Raw genomic sequence first — 18,674 nt, 5'->3', positions numbered from 1 at the left:
ACAAAAATAATAAACAAAAATTTAACAACCATTATAAGTAGAAATCATCATCCTATAGAAACAGCAATAAAAAAAATCAGCTGCCCAATTATTAGCAAAACTCTATCTTTAATGAGATCACTTTTCACAACTTTCTAAAGGCCAGCAGTGGAGACCAGTTTGTAACTGAGGTCACCCTGAAGGTCAAGGCTATTGCTGAACAAGCCCATAGATTGACTGATGGTGTTCTCACTACTGGGAGGGAAGAATGATAACCAAACAACAGTAATATGTTGTCGAGTGTACTGCAACTGCTGCATGGAGGTTGTGCAGTGAGAGATGGTTTCTCAGAAATGTGGGTTCCTGATGAAGGGCTTTAAAAGGAAAGAACAACACAGAACGCCACAGTGCATTTTTATTTGTACATTTCAGATTTGATTTTGTACGAGTTAGAAGCAAGTGCTGGAAACAAGTGCTGGGGATAGAGATAATCTCTACACAAATTAAGTCAAATGTTTATATTATTCCATACCATTTGGTGCCCACTATATTTGTCAGTTTGTTTCATTAAGTAGGTAAGGAAGTGTGCAATAGGAGATGGGGTGCCAATCCTAACCTCCACCCACCACCAGAGTGTACCTTCTGTCCTGCAAAGACCACTTGGACATAAGGATCCACCAGATCTTTGTTTTCCCCAATGAGAGCCTTCTTCACATTAGCCATGATGCTGGTGTTCATGCGTGGAAGACCCTCTGCCCGGTAAATCTTGATATAGAAACGAGCCCACTGCCTTTCTGGAGGAACGCCATCTGGAAGAAGCAGGTTCCTGCACACAACAATAAACAAGATCTACCAGACCATGGCCACACAGCCCGGAAAACCCATCACAACCAGTTGAATCCGACCATGAAAGCCTTCGACAATACATTGACATATACTGGGCTATGTTAGGAAGGGGTTGTAGCTCAGTAGTAGAGCATCGGCTTGGCATGCAGAAGGTCTTGGGTTCAATCTCGGGTATCTCAGTAAAAAGAATCAGGTACTAGGTGATGCAAAAGACTTCTGCCTAAGTCTCTGGAGAGTCAATAGACCAAGATCTTGATGGACTACTGGTCTTATAAAGTATAAAGCATCTTCATGTGTCCATGCGTGCATGATATTTGTTTACTACTTTGGTCTAACCAACAATTAAGAACAATTTCTGGAAAGAACAACTTGCTGGACACTGAGAGAGTAACCCTTCCCTTGAATCTCAGTCTTGTAATCTGAGGTGATAGATTTCCTTCAAATTACGAGTGAGGAAGCCAACACTGCCCTGCTGTTCCTCACCCTTCAATGTCGTCCTCATCTGTCTCATTAGCTTTGTGCGGTGTCTTGATGTTGTCCCCTTTGCCCACCACAGCAACATCAACCTTCAGATAACCTTTCAGGCCTGCTGTGATGTCTTCTGGGTCGGACAGAATGGCCCACTTGTGGTAGAACTGATGCTCTGCAAAGAGAAGGGAAGCTATTGGATCATTTGCTAGGCATCCTGGCTGGAGCATTTTCACAGGTTAGCAGCTTGCGCAGAATCAGCCATTCTGTGACTTTCTTTTCCGCACGGGCCATTTACAGCAGCCCAGGGACAGCAAAAACGCCGTCCCTGGGCAGCTGTTCACACAGGAGGCGCTGCTGGATCGCAGAAGCGCCGTCCTGGCCACCTAGGAGTGGCGGGAAGCTGCTCCTAATAACCTCGCTTGTTTAGCAAGGTTATTCTAAAACGCCATCTTCCCATTGGTGCGAACCGCACCGCTGGGAAGATGGCGCTTTCCCTGTCCCCTCCACTCACCTCATCCTCCAGCGTGCTCTGGAGGCCATCAGGGACCTGCCCACGCTGCCCTCCGACCTCCAGGGAGAATGGGCGTGTCCCTGCAGCCTCCAGAGCGACGCTGGAGGATGAGGTGAGTGGGGGGGGGGATGCAGAAGAGGCGGCTCCGTGCGAAGCCATCTCTTCTGCTCTGGCTTCTGTGGGGCCGCTCGCACGCTCCCATGCGAATGGCCCCCACCCCTTCACCGGCATAATTTCTGCTGGTGGAAAGGGCCTAGGATTAATGGATATACTGCCGTGCCTTGATCTTCATGCCATAGTATATTTTAATACTTCTTAAAAATTATTCTTTGAATTATTAACTGTATATGTGTGCAAACCACATAGAAGCAGAAAAGCAACAAACAAATGAGTTTCTAATACTCAGTCCCCTTCTGCACATGCAAAATAATGCGTTTTCAAACCACTTTCACAACTGTTTGCAAGTGGATTTTGCCATTCCGCACAGCTTCAAAGAGCATTGAAAGCAGTTTGAAAGTGCATTATTCTGCACGTGTGGAATAATCACAGTTATTCACTCTAACTGTTTAGGCCACTGGGGATAAAAAAAATGCCAAGCAGGATAATAACATGAGAGAAAATTAAATCAAACAACCCAACCAGTAAAATCAGTCAACCAAAGTTATATATCAGAAAAGAAGAAGAAAAAGAAAAACAGACCACACTAATTTGGGTAACAGAGTAATGTACAAGAACTACGTACCAGGCTGGGAGTAAACAGTCCCCACGTCCATTTTGAAAGAGCCCACCAAAGTTCCACTGCGCAGCAGGTTCTTGGAGTGAATCACCTGCAAATTGACAAAAGGAAGTAGGTGGCTTATCAGTAATGAGTAGAGGATCTGATATTTTGCAAGGAGTGTAGTGGGTGCAAGGAGTGTCTTGGGTGCAGCGGTTTGAGTTTTAAATTGATCTGCTCATTAGCATTCCATTCATCCCAAATGCTACCAGAAACCTTGAATGGGAATAATCAGTGAAGAAATAGTTGTGTTTCATTTTAAGTCAATCAGCAAAGAAGCTGATTATCGTCAGAGTGGGAGGTCTAATATTTTTATTTTTAATTTATTTATGGGATTTCTATACCGCCCAATCCCCAAAGGGCTCTGGGCGGTGTACAACATGGATTCCACATACAGTATATAAACAAAACCCCATTAAATTAAAATGTAAGTTTAAAAGTTTAAATATTTAAAACGCAGCAGTAATTCAGTAAAATGGCGTCAGCAATACCCCAGATTAAACCCTCCCAAAAAGAGGGAACAAGACAGTAACAAAAGAGGGTCCCCTAGATGACAGGGGGACTCCGAAAACCAGAAGAATAGAGTAGAAGGGGCACCTAATCAGCGGCTGGGCACTCCAAAAGCCCGGTGGAACAACTCAGTCTTACAGGCCCTGCGGAATTCACCAAGATCCCGCAGGGCCCGGACAGCTGGAGGAAGAGTGTTCCACCAGGCAGGGGCCAAGGCTGAAAAGGCCCTGGCCCGAGTGGAGGCCAGCCGCATCATTGAGGGGCCAGGAACCACCAGTAAAAGAAACCTTGGTAGTAGATTATCCGGGAGTGTCAGTGCTAAAAACTTGTGTCCAAACAATCCAAATCCTGATCCAAACTAGGCTGACTTGTGTAGAGTATATAAATCGAGGAAATTGATTATTGGCCTTAGTCTGCAGAATTTATACCTCATTTTATTTCCTATTTGCAGAACTGATTCTGGTTTTTCCAGTCATGAAAGGGGGCAGGAAACTGAAAGTCTGCTCCCAAACACTGACAATCTTAGGCCCCTTCTGCACATGCAGAATAATGCACTTTCAATCCACTTTCACAGTTGTTTGATAGTGGATTTTGCTATTCCACACAGTAAAATCTAGCAAAGGGGATTGAAAGTGCATTATTCTGCATGTGAGGAAGGGGCCTTATTCAGTCGCAGCTTGAGCCCCAGAGATGCAGGTAGTGCCCGTGCAATTTGAAATCTATCCTTTTACTCAATAGGACTAGAAGCACTTTTCAAAAAATGAAAGCCAAGATTTTCAGAAAGCACAATTCTACATTTAATCCTGCATTCTAACCATGGAGTTTTGGGTACACATGGGTACCCTTTATTTTAAGGATAAGAAGCCTCCCCACTCTTTTTTCATTTATTTATTGTTCCAAAATTTCTACCTGTGTTGTATTCCACTTGGTAATTCTGGTTTAGCTAGAAGAATTTCTGCAATTAATTCCAGAATTAGATCAGGTGCACTGCCACAGGTTTGTATGTTGTGCCACTTACATGCACTTGTGCAGTGATAAATCATCGAGAGAGAGAGAAGAACCTTGATTTGGGGCCATGTTGGCTAATTCCAACCCCAGTGGTCATCTTCTGAGATACTACTTCTGAAATAGGCCACTTGTAGAGATACCCAAAGAGAAAAATTTAAAATGTGAAGTTAATCTTGCTTACCGATAATTTGAGGATTTTGTCAAACATGACATCTGGGGGAACATGGAAGTCGAAAACAAAATACTGAAAAGAAAAAAATAAGTCAGCATATTTTTGTGACATGAAATAGAAAAATCTCACCAAGTCTCCACTGGGATTACAAAAGAAATGAACTGTAAAGGTAGATGTAGGTTGTCCTGCTGCTAAAACAAAAAGATGGTTGGAGAAAATCTCAGTCCCGCTCCCAAAACTGGGAAAATAAAAGATATTCAGGGCAAAATGGACAGTTAACTTATTCTGGCTGTTTAAAAAATCCCCATTGTATTTATTTTAATTTTAAAAGTTTTTAATTTCATTTATTGTCAGCTGTACATAAGAACATAAGAACATAAGAACTAGCCTGCTGGATCAGACCAGAGTCCATCTAGTCCAGCATTCTGCTACTCGCAGTGGCCCACCAGGTGCCTTTGGGAGCTCACATGCAGGATGTGAAAGCAATGGCCTTCTGCTGCTGCTGCTCCTGAGCACCTGGTCTGCTAAGGCATTAGCAATCTGAGATCAAGGAGGATCAAGATTGGTAGCCATAGATTGACTTCTCCTCCATAAATCTGTCCAAGCCCTTTTTAAAGCTATCCAGGTTAGTGGCCATCACCACCTCCTGTGGCAGCATATTCCAAACACCAATCACACGCTATGCGAAGAAGTGTTTCCTTTTATTAGTCCTAATTTTTCCCCAGCATTTTCAATGAATGCCCCTGGTTCTAGACAGGAGAAAGAGAGAGAAAATTTCTCTCTGTCAACATTTTCTACCCCATGCATAATTTTATAGACTTCAATCATATCCCCTCAGACGTCTCCTCTCCAAACTAAAGAGTCCCAAACGCTGCAGCCTCTCCTCATATAAGGAAGGTGCCCAATCCTTCAATCATCCTCGTTGCCCTCTCTGCACTTTTTTTTCTATCTCTTGATATCCTTTTTGAGATGTATGACCAGAACTGAACACAGTACTCCAAGCGGTCGCACTAATGCAGTTTTATAAGGGCATGACAATCTTTGCAGTTTTATTCTCAATTCCTTTCCTAATTATCCTGCATAGAGTTTTGCCTTTTTCACTGCTGCTGCCATGCATTGAGTTGACATTCATGGAACTATCAACTAAGACGCCCAAATCCCTTTCCTGGTCTGTGACTGATAGCACTGACCCCCCCTGTAGCGTGTATGTGAAGTTTGGATTTTGCCCTCACGCATCACTTTTACATTTCACTACATTGAACTGCATTTAAGCCATTTCTAGCCCACTCACCTAATTTATCACAAGGTCCTTGGAGCTCTTTAGCAATCCTTTGTGGTTCTTACCACCCTACATAATTTGGTATCATCTGCAAACTTGGGCCACCACACTACCTACCCCTACTTCCAGGTCATTTATGAATAAGTTAAAGAGCACTGGTCCCAAACGGATCCTTGGGGACACCACTCCTACATCTCTCCATTGTGAGAACTTCCATTTACACCCACCTCTTTGTTTCCTGTTTCTCAACCAGTTTTGGATCCATAGGAGAACTTCCCCTCTTATTCCTTGATTGCTGAGTTTTCTCAATAGTCTCTGGTGAGGAACTTTGTCAAAACCTTTTGGAAATCCAAGTAGACAATATCCACTGGTTCCCTTATCCGCATGTCGGTTTACCCCCTCAAAGAACTCTAGTAAGTTTGTAAGACAGGACTTTGTTTCCCTTACAAAAAAGCCATGCTGACTCTTCCCTCAGCAGGTCTTGCTTTTCTACATGTTTTATAATTTTATCTTTAATGATAGATTCTACTAATTTACCAGGAACAGATGTCAAACTGACTGGCCTGTAATTTCCTCGTCCCCCCTAGACCCTTTCTTCTTAAAGATTGGTGTGACATTGGCCATCTCTCCAGTCTTCAGGGATGGAGCCTGATTTCAGGGATAAGTTGCATATTAATGTGAGAACATCAGCAATTTCATGCTTGAGCTCTTTAAGAACTCTTGGATGAATGCAATCTGGGCCGGGGATTTGGTAGCATTTAGTTTATCAATGGCTGCCAGAACTTCTTTCCCTTGTCTACCACTAACTTCGCTTAGTTCCTGATTCACCTCCCAAGAAGCTTGGTTCAGGTGCAGGAATTTTTCCTCACTCTCCTCTTGGGTGAAGACAGATGCAAAGAATTCATTCAGCTCTCTGCAATCTCCCTGTCACCTTTTAGCACACCTTTTGTTCCTTCATCGTCTAACGGACTCCTACCGGGCTCCCTAGCTGGCTTCCTGCTTTTGATGTACTTGAAGAACTGTTTGTTGCTAGTCTTGATGTTCGTAGCCATGCCTTCATAATCCTGCCCCTTACAGCTGCTAACTTCTGCTTCTCTTTTTGCCACCATTTGTGTTCTCTCTGGTATTCTTCTATCAGTTAAGTTGGACTTCCATTTTCTAAAAGACATCTTTTTTTTCCTAATAATTACCTCTAACCTCCCTTGTTAACCATGGTGGCTTTTTTGGACTGGGCGCCAGTTTCCTTCTAACTCCAAGGAACACATTCCAGCTGAGCTTTTAAGACTGTGTTTTAAATAACTCCCAAGCACCTTGGACATTTTTGACTCTCTTTGATTTTCCCTTTCAGCTTCTGCAAGACTCATCCCCCCCTCATCTTGGAGAGAAATTTCCCTTTCTGGAAGGCAAATGTAACTACATTCAGTAGTTGTCACTTGTCTCAAGCATGCAGAGATACTGGAATCTGACAGCATTGTGGCTTGTTCCCTATCGGCTCAACAACACTGGGACTTCCCATTCAGGTCCTGGGTCCTACATAGAATTAGATCTAGGATCACATCTCCCCTGGTTGGTTCTACAAACCATCTGCTCTAAGCCACAGTCATTTAGCATATCCAGGAATGTTCTCTCCTTACTATGACCTGAACATGCATTTTTCCAGTTTATGTGGGGATGGATTAAAATCGCCTTCATTACCAATTTACATATATACATTTTTGCTTTTGTTTGCCTCTCTAATTTCTTGTTTCCATCTCAGAACTCTCTTGTGCACTTTGGTCAGGGGACTATAATATATTCCTAATGTTAAACTTTGCTTCCACCCCTGGTATTTGATATCCACAGTGCTTCTGTAGAGGAATCAGGCCTCCCTGCATTGTCTATTTTATGTGACACTATGCTCTCTTTGATGTAGAGGGCCACCCCACCCCTAATACTCTGTCCTATCCCTTCCTGTGGGAAGAGCCTGTAACCTGGGATAACTTAGCATCCCACCTGGTTCTCCCCTCATTCCACCATGTCTCCTGTGATGCCTAATTATATCAATGTCCCTCCTTCAAAACTTTGTACTCCAGCTCCCCATTTTAGGTCTAATGCTTCTACTATTAGCATAGAGACACTTGTATACTCTGTCTCTGTCCTTAACCTGGGATTTATGTGTGTTTTGCCCTCCTAGCCTTTTGTAGACCCACTATCCACTTATCACATTGCTATGCTCCTCGGCTTGTATGTGGTTGATTTAGAAAACCTTCTGTGTCTGCATCCCCATGGACTCTGTATTCAACCAAGTCACTCAGCCCTGTCGGCTTTCCTCTCCCCAAGGATCAGTTTAAAAGCTGTTCTGCCACCTTTTTAACGCTGGGAGCCAGCAGCCTGGTTCCTTCTTTGGTTAAGATGAAGCCTGGGCCCCTTTGTGTACAGGCCTGCCTTATCCCAAAAGGTTCCCAGTTCCTGACAAAGCTGAAAAAAACCCTCTGCCTTACACCACCTTTCTCATCCACGATTGAGACCCCAGTATCTCCGCTTGCCTAGCTCTCCCTGCGCTGTGGAACAGGTAGCATTTCGAGAATGCCACCTTGGGGGGGTCCTGGATTTTAACCTTTTCCTAGCAGCCTAAATGCCCAGAACCCTCCTGCCACATTTCCTAATGTCATTGTACCAATGTGGGACTACAACTGCTGACTCCACCCCAGCACTGTCTAACAGCCTATCTAGACGAAGCGTGACATCCGCAACCTTCGCACCAGGCAGGCAAGTCACCATGCGGTCATCACGCCTGTCACAAACCCAACTCTCTATATTCCTAATGATCGAATCACCCACTACAAGGAGCCCCCCCCACCCTCCTCAGGGGTATCCTCAGTGCAGAGGATATGGACCACCAGCTAAGGAAGGGGTCCTATCTAAGGGAGCATCTTTCCACCACCAGACTGGCACCTCCTCGGGCCACCTTGTGACTCTCATTCTCCATGACATCTGAAGAGATGTCACCTTGGGAGTGGGACCTGGCTGCTAGGTCCCCGAAAGCCTCGTTTGTTGCCCTCTCTGCCTCTCTCAGCTTCTCCAGGTCTGAGAAAAATCTGTAAAAATCTGTAAAAATCTTCACCAAACTTGGGAGTTCTTGTAACAAAAATTTCCAGCACCTATGCTGCAGATTTGGTGCCCTGCAAATATCCTCCCTTGACATAACGTTGAGCTATGTCAGAGCTGAAAATCTCACTGAGAAAAATTTTCCCGACATAATGAACCTATTGCGGAAACTTTGTGAAATCGTTGTGGCTTTTGGGTAGGGGGGATCTGCTGTTTCAGCTCTATTGAAATGGTGCTTTTTTTTGGTTTAGCATATTTGAATGCACACTCCTATTCAGGAACACTTTTGCTGAGGTTAAATGTAGCCTGCAAGGAAACTGATTGGCCAGTAACCATCCAGAGTGAACTCACCTCATTATAGTAGGGGCAGTTAGTTGATTCCTTCATGGATGTGTATTTCTTTTCCTCCCCCACTTCCACGCATACGACGGGGTCCATGTTGAGTCCCACCAGCTGCCGTGCCTCTATTATTGTGACACTGACCTAAGGAGGGAAGGAAACTTAGCATGTATACACCATCACTTGTGGTCAGAGCTGCAGTTCTTCCTGCATGCCCTCTCCTCGCTCTTTTCCAAAAGAGGGCTGACTGCTGGGAACAGAATGGGAATAAGGGAGGAGTGGATTTCCCCAGTGCCCTTCCTTCATGGTTCCATAATTTCACTTTGCATGAAGTTTCACCCTTCTGTAATTCTGTTTTAACTAGAGGGATGACTAAAATGAACTCTAATCAAAACAGAATGACAGAAGGGTGAAACTTCATGCAGGATACCTTGTCTACTCTGACTAGCAGCGACATGGTTGGATCTCAGAAGCCTTTCACATCACCTGCTGCATAATCCCTTCATAACTGGAGATGGTGGGGATTGAACTTGGGACCTTCTGCATGCAAACTGGATGGTCTGTCAGCCACAGTCCCTCCTATGGGCCTTCTTTACCTCTTTTGACCCTTCATTTAGACAAGGAAGGCAGACTGTAGAAGATAGAAGTTGCTAGTGGCCTGGCACATAAGCAGTTGATATGCCCAGAGTAACTGAATCCTGTCACTAGTACCAGAAAAACAGGACAAGTTGTGGTAGATCCAGCTGTGCTGCACTAGTTCAGCAGTGCCCCCTTCCGGGGCATTCTAGCCTTGGCAGATGCCAACACCTGAGCCTGTGATTTGCACTATAGACATGGGTTCACTCTGAAGACATCATTAGAGTGGAGTGAAATCCAGCCTTGGAAAAGTAGCAACCACACCAGTCCAGTGAAATAAGATACAGCTCTTGTTGGATTAAAAGAAAAATAATCAACAGGGAGACATCTGATATTGGGGAAAGAAGATTCACTCGGAAGGGCTGACCTAAGATCCCCAAGGGAGGGACTTTATGGAGAGGCTGATTGTGGGTGGAAATGGGTCCAGGGCTGGTTCCTAGGGATTGTTGGTCAGAAGAAGTAGAACCCGGGACTTAGACCGGTTGAAAAATGGAAAGAGAGTAGCAGGTTCACACTCTGTCCCTTGGGCCATCTCATATCCAGACTGAAAATAGAAATACCTCAGTCAGCATAGAAAGTAATAGCGGAAGCATCTTACCTGGTAATCCATGGGTCTTCCAGCACTGGGCTCCATTTTAATATCTGGTTTCGATCTTGAAAAGTTAAAAATAAGGATGGTTATAACAGCAAGGATTGATACAATATTCTTGAGTGTTCAACACTCTTCAGATAGGCTTGTTTCAGACATAGCACAAAGGTATGATGTTTAGTTTGTGAAACCAGAATTCATGTCACAGCCAGTCACTAAAAACCTGGTCTAACTTGACAAAAACTAGATGGATTTATTTCTCTCTGTTACCTAAGAGATCATTGTCAGAGAAGCAGTCAGGATTAATCCAGGATGTCTGCATTCAGACATCAAGGAAACCTTATTAAGGCCAACTGAGGTTAACAAGCAACACCCAGTCCTGGTCTTATGGACTTTCACTAGCCATTGTTAATGGAGCGACCTGTATTCAGAAAATCACATCAACCACAGTTAGTTCAATAAAAGTAGGGTTTCCAGTGATTCCTGGGCCAAGCCATTGACTCATTTGTGTAGGTCGGATCTTGCCTGTTGTTTTCTTTTACTCAAGCTCACCCAATTCTTTTTCTTATTACATCCTCTCTCCCACATGGCTTTTGCCCACACATTTCTCATGGCTTCCAGCATAGCCCTTTAGGTAGTCAAAGGGATTCCCGGCTCCCTTTTTCGCCATTGAAAAAATCTGGTTGGATCCAATCCTATGCCCGCATTGCTCTCTTTAAGGTGCTGATAGTTATTCTTCAAGTAATCCTTAATTTTATTATTCCCTTCACTTGGAGAATCATCAAAATCTGAACCTGGCTATCTTTATGAATATGACTTTTTTCTTTCCCAAGAAGGTTCTGGTGACCAGAAACAGCAGGAGAAAGTGGTTTAAAGCATTTTTGATGCTTTAATGTTTAGCATACTTTTGGATAATAAAATAATATTCAATAAAATAATATTGGAAGTGAGACTGAGAATTTAGTTCTTAAATTTGACACTTGGATTCTCACCTAGGTGCTATGTCACTGCCTATTTTGCAACTAGCTGCTCATGAACTCCTTTCTGGGTATGACATCATTTCCTGTCTGGCACCTCTTTTTACCTCTTATTAGAGACATTGGTGGTAACAGCTGTGACTGATGCCAGGGAAATTGTGTCTGGATCCAAGCCGCCTCCCAGCCGCATTGCTTTCCGGTCCAGGTCTTCAGCTTCCAGAACAGCCGGTTCATCTGCCAGAGACATTCACTCACAGTTTAAGAATTCACCTGAATCATGTTAGTCTACAGATTCAACTCTGTAAAGATCTCTCATCTACCTGCTGGCACAAGGGCAGATTATAGATGGGAGGGCAAATGTACCTTGCTTCCTGTGGTCATCCTTTGGAGCACGTGCCTTGCCAAGCTTCATGGCTGAAAAGACTCCTTTCCCAGCTCTGGAAGAACAACATTATTATTATTTATGTTAGAACCCTAGAGTTGAAAGAGGTCCTATGAGCCATCTAGTCCAGCTCCCTGCTCAGTGTAGGAAATCCAAAGATATAGCATCCATGACAAACAGCCACCACACCCTTTACCCTTGATCTGTCTTGTTCTTAGACTGATTCCGCATGGGCCAAAAACAGCAGTGTGAAAACGGTGTGAAAATGGTGTAAAAGAGTTTATACTGTTTTCAAACCGTTTTCACACCATTGTTTTTTGCCCATGCGGAATCAGCCTTAGTGTCAGGCAGTCTTCTGATGAAAGCCAAAGGAAGCAGAGAAATAAGGGTAGAGCAGGAAAAAATGCTTATTAACAATTTTGTAACATTGTGGTTTGACTACTGTAATGTGAGCTGTGTGGGGCTGTCCTTGAGAATGATCGTGAAGTTTCAGCTAGCACACACAAATCAAAGGCTGTTCATCTTTTTACCAATACCAAGAAATGTGAACATGTGCAGCCTACATTGCATCCACAGTACGCTCCTGGACCCAATTGCATGCGCTGGTTCTGACCTCAGAAGTTCTTCATGGCCTCTGTGGGACCCCCATATAATTTCTCCTGATATGATTTCCACACCAGTTGCATTCTTCTCATCAGGCTGTGTTTCAAATCCCAACAGTACAAGCAACATCTTGATCATAATTTTCCCACCTTCTCCCTGGACTGCATGGCACATTTTAAAAATTTATTTATTGCATTGACATCTCATCTGTCATGGAATTCAATTTGGTATACACAGGTGTCACCCATCCAGGCACTGCCCAGACCAAAACTCACTTAGCTTCAACAAGATTACCTGCATTACAAGCCTTCCTCCCCAAAAAAAAACCTTGGGACCATCCAGCAGGCTTTTACAGTGGAAAGTTGGAAGCTAGATTCAACGGGCGATGTTTTATTTTAGGTCTCGTTGTTGTGCATTGTTCTATGGGTGCCCCCCCCCCCCCAACTTGCATTTCAGAGCATTTCTGTTTCATTTTTGCAAGTCAGAGGAAAATGCCTAGTGGCACAAAAATGAGTAAACAAATGTCCCTAGTTTTTGCTACTATTAGAGGCAACAAATGGAAATGGAAGGGAACTGTTTTAGGTAACCTTGGCTTTCACTCTGCCCTGCCTACTGGTACATCAAGGTGTTGAAGGGATGTTCTTCAAGAATCCATGGACACTGCACTGTCTGATTCTTCATATTCTCAATGAAATTTCTCTTGCATTTACTCCGGTAGTAACTTGCCTCACCTAACTTGCCTCTGCCCCAGAGTTTCAAAGATGATGGCCGTCACTCTCATTTCTACTGCTTTGACTTCCACTCTCCCTTCCCCCTTTCCTACATGGAATAGTTCTCTAGCAGGAATGGAAAAAGAGATGTCTACAATCATGTCCTAATTTGTTGATATTATATATATTTAAGTCACACATTAAATTCATAATTCCAGTAAAAATCCAAAAAGTGCATAGCATGAGGGAAGGGAATTAGCTGTGTATCTGGAGAGTGACTTTCAAAAGCAGCCATTTCTGATTCTTGAAGCAAAGTTAGAAAGGCTGTGGAATATGGTACAACCAACAATTATACTTTATGTGCACAAGATATGTGGACAAGATATGATGATTGTTGCTAGATTGCAGTCAAAGGGGATTAGGAAATTCATTGGCTATTAGCCATAAGGGCTACATAGAACCCTCACGTTTGGAGGTTGTACATCTTTGAATACAAATTGCTGGAAAGCAAACAAAAAGGAATACTTTGGCCACTAAGCCTAGTTCATAAACTTTCTCGGGCACCTGATTAGCTATTGTAAGAAATGGGATGCCAAACTAGACAGGTTCTGCTACATTCTTATGGATATTTAAAGATATTTGTTATAAATTACTGTTTGTATTGTGAGTGCATCGTACAGAAGTTCCAAGCAAAAAGAAAAGCCAGCTGTCTGCCCCAAAGAACTGATAATCAAACTTCTGACACCAAGAAGCTTAACTTTAGACCAATACCACTTTCTGAGCCTAAGCTACATGGTTGTTGTGAGGTTTAAACAAAAGAGGTTATCTCATTTGGGCTCAGCTGCCTCCTTCCATGTTTCTAGTCCTCCATTTTGTCTGTGTTCCACTTGGCATAAAAAGTCCATCCCTGCAAATCTGGCTGATTTACACGTTTCAAAGTCCATGTGTGGGACACATGGCTGCCCATAAGAATTGTGGAGCACATGAGTGCCTGGAGTCTGTGCTGAGAACTGAATTCGGAGGCACACAGGGGGCCTAAAGTGAATCAGGACAGCAACTGGTTTGCCAGCCAGCCTGGAGAAAAATGCCCTGTCCCTGGAACAGAAGAGCAGTGAATTGAATTGGGCTGCTGCAGCTTTTTATGGGATGGAGGTAAATAACATCAACTGATAGTAAGAGCCCATTAAGCCCCATAGGAGAAACTTGTTTGTAGCCATCAATACATGTAAAGACTCCCCATAGGCAAATACTGGCTCCCCAGGGCAACATTCACAATAGTTGTTCGGGGATAGGTTTGAGGCGCAGAGCACAGCAGGGATTATTCTGCATGATTTTAGCAGATACACTGTCAATTATTTCAGCTGCAGCCTGAACACCGCACTTTTCCTCTTTGTGGTTCTGGCTTCTTTTTAATGTGAATGAACCCTTTGAAATGTAAGAGCTGCTTGCAGGCACTCAGTTAACACATAATGAAAAACTATAAAAACGAATAAAGGATTGGCATTCCCTTTAATCTGTGAACAAGGAAAAGGGAGTGGATAAGGTGTCTGCATGAATTTAGCCTAGAACCGGATTGCAGGGGGAGGGGCAAAGAATAATGGCTACGGGCCTGGAGAAAAATGCCCTGTCACCTCAACAGAGGTTTGATGGGATATTATTTACCTAGTGATGTTATTTATCTCCATGCCACTGAAAGCTCCAACTCCCCATTTTATAGAGTTGGAAAGGACCACACAGGCCATCAAGTCCATCAAGAGCAGCAGTGGCGTAGTGGTTAAGAGCAGGTGCACTCTAATCTGGAGGAACCGGGTTTGATTCCCTGCTCTGCTGCCTGAGCTGTGGAGGCTTGTCTGGGGAATTCAAATTAACCTGAACACTCCCACACATGCCAGTTGGGTGACCTTGGGCTAGTCACAGCTCTACGGAGCTCACTCAGCCCCACCTACCTCACAGGGTGTTTGTTGTCAGGGGGGAAGGGCAAGGAGGTAGTAAGCCCCTTTGAACCTCCTACAGGAGAGAAAGGGGGATATAAATCCAACTCTTCTTCTTCTTCTTCCAACCCCTTGCTCAATGGGGGATCAGCCTACAGCATCCCTGATGAGTGTTCATGCAGCTGCTGCTTGAAGACTGCCACTAAGGGGGCACTCACTGTAAGCAGTCAACCACCCCCCCTCCCATTAGGAGGAGTCACAAAGGCACGTGACTCAAAGACTGGCATAAGAGCAAGATACTGTTCCCCACAAAATGGATGCTCCTCAGAAAGCTTTGGAATCCATTCTATGAGTCAAGTTTGGGCAGGAAGGTGGTTGGACACTGAACTTTCCCCCTAAGTGTGCCTAGCTGGACAATCCCCACTGTCACCCTAAGGTGATTTAATCAGTGCTCTGAGCAAAGCATGACTTACCTTATCTGCACCCCTCCCAGCAATCAATCAATATTCAGGGGAATGGCCCAGGCATTCTCTTGGGTCCAGATGAGTAATTAAGTCTCTCCTATCTTTTTGTTGGAACCACAGAAAAGCAACCAGCTCTTTGGCTGTCCTGGCAGCTTACCTCACAATGCCTCAGGACCCTTTGGGGTACAAATATTGGTCCTTTGGCCAGTCACAGTGTGTTCTGGATCCATGTACGCACCCCTATTTATGTATGGACCCTATCTTTTGCTCCTGGAAATTCTGGCTGTTTTCCTCTTCTGTGCTGCTTTCCCAGGATATCCCTTCAAGATTGGTAACTATCACCCATCCCTGAAACCTATCCAGCCTCCTCCCTTTTCTCTTAGTCAGCTCTTGTATGCTTTGTGTGTGCGTGCTCATTGCTTGAGGTATGTTTCTTGTTTTATTGTTTAATTATTTAATAAAAACCCTTGTCAACTGTACAGCCTGTCTGCACATTTGAGAGTTTTCACCCAGGACTATCCTAGAATACATAGTGACCTTGGGCTAGTCACAGTTCTTTGGAACTCTCTCAGCCCCACCTACCTCACAAGGTGTCTGTTATGAGGAGAGGAAGGGAAAGGAGCTTGTAAGCCACCATTCTGATATCTCCCCCTGCCACTTTTTATCCAGTTTTTGAGGTAATATTGTAAGATGGCTCCTTACAGGACAGAAAGGTGGGGTATAAATCCAAACTCTTTTTATTGAACCCAGTAATCACCTGGCTCTCTGGCCTTTCTGCACTTGCAGAATAATGCTCTTTCAATCCACTGTCCCAATTGTTTGAAAGTGGATTTTGCTATTTCGCACAGTAAAATCCAGCTGCAAAATGCATTGAAAGTGGATTGAAAGTGCGTTATTCTGCATGTGTGGAAGGGGTCTCTGTCTCCAGCTAACTCCTCCAGCTAAAGTGGAGACTGCTTACTTAGGGTAACATCACTACCACCCTGGGTAGCCAATTCCACTGCTGAGCTACTCTTACTGTAATTTTTTTTCAATATCCAGTGAGTACCTTTCTGCCTATAATGTATATCCATGATACTGAGTCCTGTCCTCTGTTGCCTACAGGAACAGCTCCCTGCCCTCCTCTCAGTGGCAGCTTTTCGAAAACTTAAAGAGAGCATGCAATATTAAAGGGATGGGACATTTCTTTGCAGGTCTGGACAATACTGATTTTGATGGACCAATGGCCTGACTCAATATGAGGCAGCTTCATGTGCTCTATGAGCAGCCCTGATTTCCCATGACATGGCCAATAACAAGAGTGGAGCAAAACAGGGATGACTGACACAGGCATCTTCCCCGGGCACAACTTGTACAAAAGATGCAAATTATGGATGTAAAGGTCATGCGTTTAAACAATGGTCATGCAAAATATTATTAAAATATTTAATGCCTTTGGTAGGAGTATTGACAGTTTTCCTTTAAAAAAAATTCTGTTGGAATGTTCCCAAACATTCCATAACAACAACTGAACCAATTTCACATTCTATTACATGAAGTACAACTCGCACAGCCTATGGCTTCCAAATGCTGCAGCCTGCCTCTAATTGCTTCTTTTTCCTTTTATCATTGTTCCATTCTGATATCTCCCCCTGCTACTTTTTATTCAGTTTTTGAGGTAATATTGTAAGATCTGTATTTTTTTTTCTGCAAGTGGATGCATTTTAGGCTGCTATTTGATGTCTCATTCATCTCTGCATACATGGAGACTTCCAGAGGGGACACTTTCATACAAGCTAACCACCATGTGCATTCAAGAAGTGCTACAATTCCATGAGAAGACAATATTGCACAGTCTTATGAATGCCTGAATTGTCTCTGCACATGAACCCTCAAACCCTATGGCGATTACCTCCTCCAAGACAACATCCTTGGTTGTTACATGGCACAGTAGACATTCTGATTAGGCATACCCCTGACCTGGATGGTCTGGGTTAGCTTGATCTCATTAGATCTCAGAAACTAAACATGGTCGGCCCTGGTTAGTACTTGGATGGGAGATCACACAAGAAGTAGAGGACTGCTACACAGAAGCAGGCAATGGCCAACCACCTCTGAACGACTCTCAACCCTATGGGGTTGCCATAAGTCAGTGGTGACTTGACACCATCTTCCATCAATTTAGCATACTGAGCTCCCTAACTGAGCCTCTGAGTAATGCAGAACTGGAAGCCCCACCTCCCATTCCTGCCCTTGACCCACTTATGCGTTGGCACCTGGCATTTACCTATGCACCCCACTGCAAACACACTCCAGAAAGCAGTAGATTCAGGTCATCACCTACCTGTCCAAATCAGGCAAACTTTTTATGTTGGTCTGGAGGCTACCATCCCAGCAGAGGAGAGGGGGCTTGGATGAGCAGGACCCCTCGGGCTGGGGATGCTCTCAGGAGGGAGAGAGGGGCTTTGGATCTGTTGGTCACTCCCACCCCGATCCTGGCTGCTAGCGACATTAATCCAAGGCTCCATGGCCCCCCATTTTCTGCCACTACCAAAATACTGCCTCTGAGGGGAACGAAATGGCGCAGAAGGGAAACTAGCAGTAGCAGCAGAGAACTGACACCGTCCCCTTCGTGAATATTGGATGAGAACATCTGAGAACAGCTAAGAATGTTCAGGGCGACAACCTTTGCAGGTGCTACCGGTGGGGCGCCTTGCCCTGCACCTCCTGAATTGGGCCCCCTACAAAGAATGTCAGAGATTTGGTAACTCAGCTGAGACTCTGCCAGCTCATAGGACTCTGGGCTCCATTCTGTCCTTTCCAGTTGCCCCTGCGCTGGCATTTGAAAATATGTAGTTGCTGAGCAGGGTAGAAAACAGCCACAGGGTTTCTGGATGCCTCGTCTGCGTGCATTCCAGATGGACTTCAGGCATGGATCTGATTACGAGCTGCCAATGAATTATTCATGGATTAATCTGCCTTTATAACAACTGGGTAAGCATTCTGAGGTGGGATTTTTTTTTTAAAAAAAGTGATTCCATCTCTGGCTACTGATAACAGGAGTGGGCTCAAAATCCTCTGGGGCATGTTCTTATGTTATGTTTTTACTTGTTGCTTTAACAGGAAGCAATGGCAGCATTTGTCCTGAGGTAACTTTGTTAAAGCAGGATAGAAGATTGGGGGTGGGGAGGTGGCCTAGCTCCATTGCCTCCCTCAGATCTTTTTCTTCTGGCCCTGTGTGACATTCCAAAAGCCCATTTGTGAACATATAAAACTGGGTATTCCGAACAGATCTATCTAGCTCAATACTGTCTCTTTGACTTAGCTGTGGCTCTTCAGGGTCTGATGCAGAGCAAACTCAGTTCTACGAGATGCCAGAGACTGAATGTGGGTCTTTCTGCATGCAAAGCTAGAGTTCTGCCAGTG

The 18,674-nt window shown here is 44.2% G+C and overlaps 1 protein-coding gene across 10 annotated transcripts in view; it reads right to left on the bottom strand.

Moving 5' to 3' along the window:
• OTOF (otoferlin) overlaps positions 1-18,674 on the bottom strand; it is a 184,287-nt gene that overhangs the window by 56,893 nt on the left and 108,720 nt on the right. For all 10 annotated transcript variants that reach the window (XM_048516644.1, XM_048516639.1, XM_048516670.1 and 7 more), the window contains 8 exons: positions 11,543-11,616; positions 11,287-11,413; positions 10,212-10,266; positions 8,990-9,121; positions 4,282-4,344; positions 2,550-2,634; positions 1,309-1,468; positions 619-805 (listed from right to left, as the gene is read on the bottom strand). In XM_048516644.1, the coding sequence (XP_048372601.1) occupies positions 619-805; positions 1,309-1,468; positions 2,550-2,634; positions 4,282-4,344; positions 8,990-9,121; positions 10,212-10,266; positions 11,287-11,413; positions 11,543-11,616 (883 nt within the window). The remainder of the gene's footprint in view (positions 1-618; positions 806-1,308; positions 1,469-2,549; positions 2,635-4,281; positions 4,345-8,989; positions 9,122-10,211; positions 10,267-11,286; positions 11,414-11,542; positions 11,617-18,674) is intronic.

The sequence above is a fragment of the Sphaerodactylus townsendi genome, linkage group LG01 (genome assembly GCF_021028975.2).
Source record: "Sphaerodactylus townsendi isolate TG3544 linkage group LG01, MPM_Stown_v2.3, whole genome shotgun sequence".
Classification (NCBI taxonomy): Eukaryota; Metazoa; Chordata; class Lepidosauria; order Squamata; family Sphaerodactylidae; genus Sphaerodactylus; species Sphaerodactylus townsendi.
Note: the sequence above shows the minus strand (reverse complement) of the source record. Positions and strands in the feature narration are given on the sequence as shown.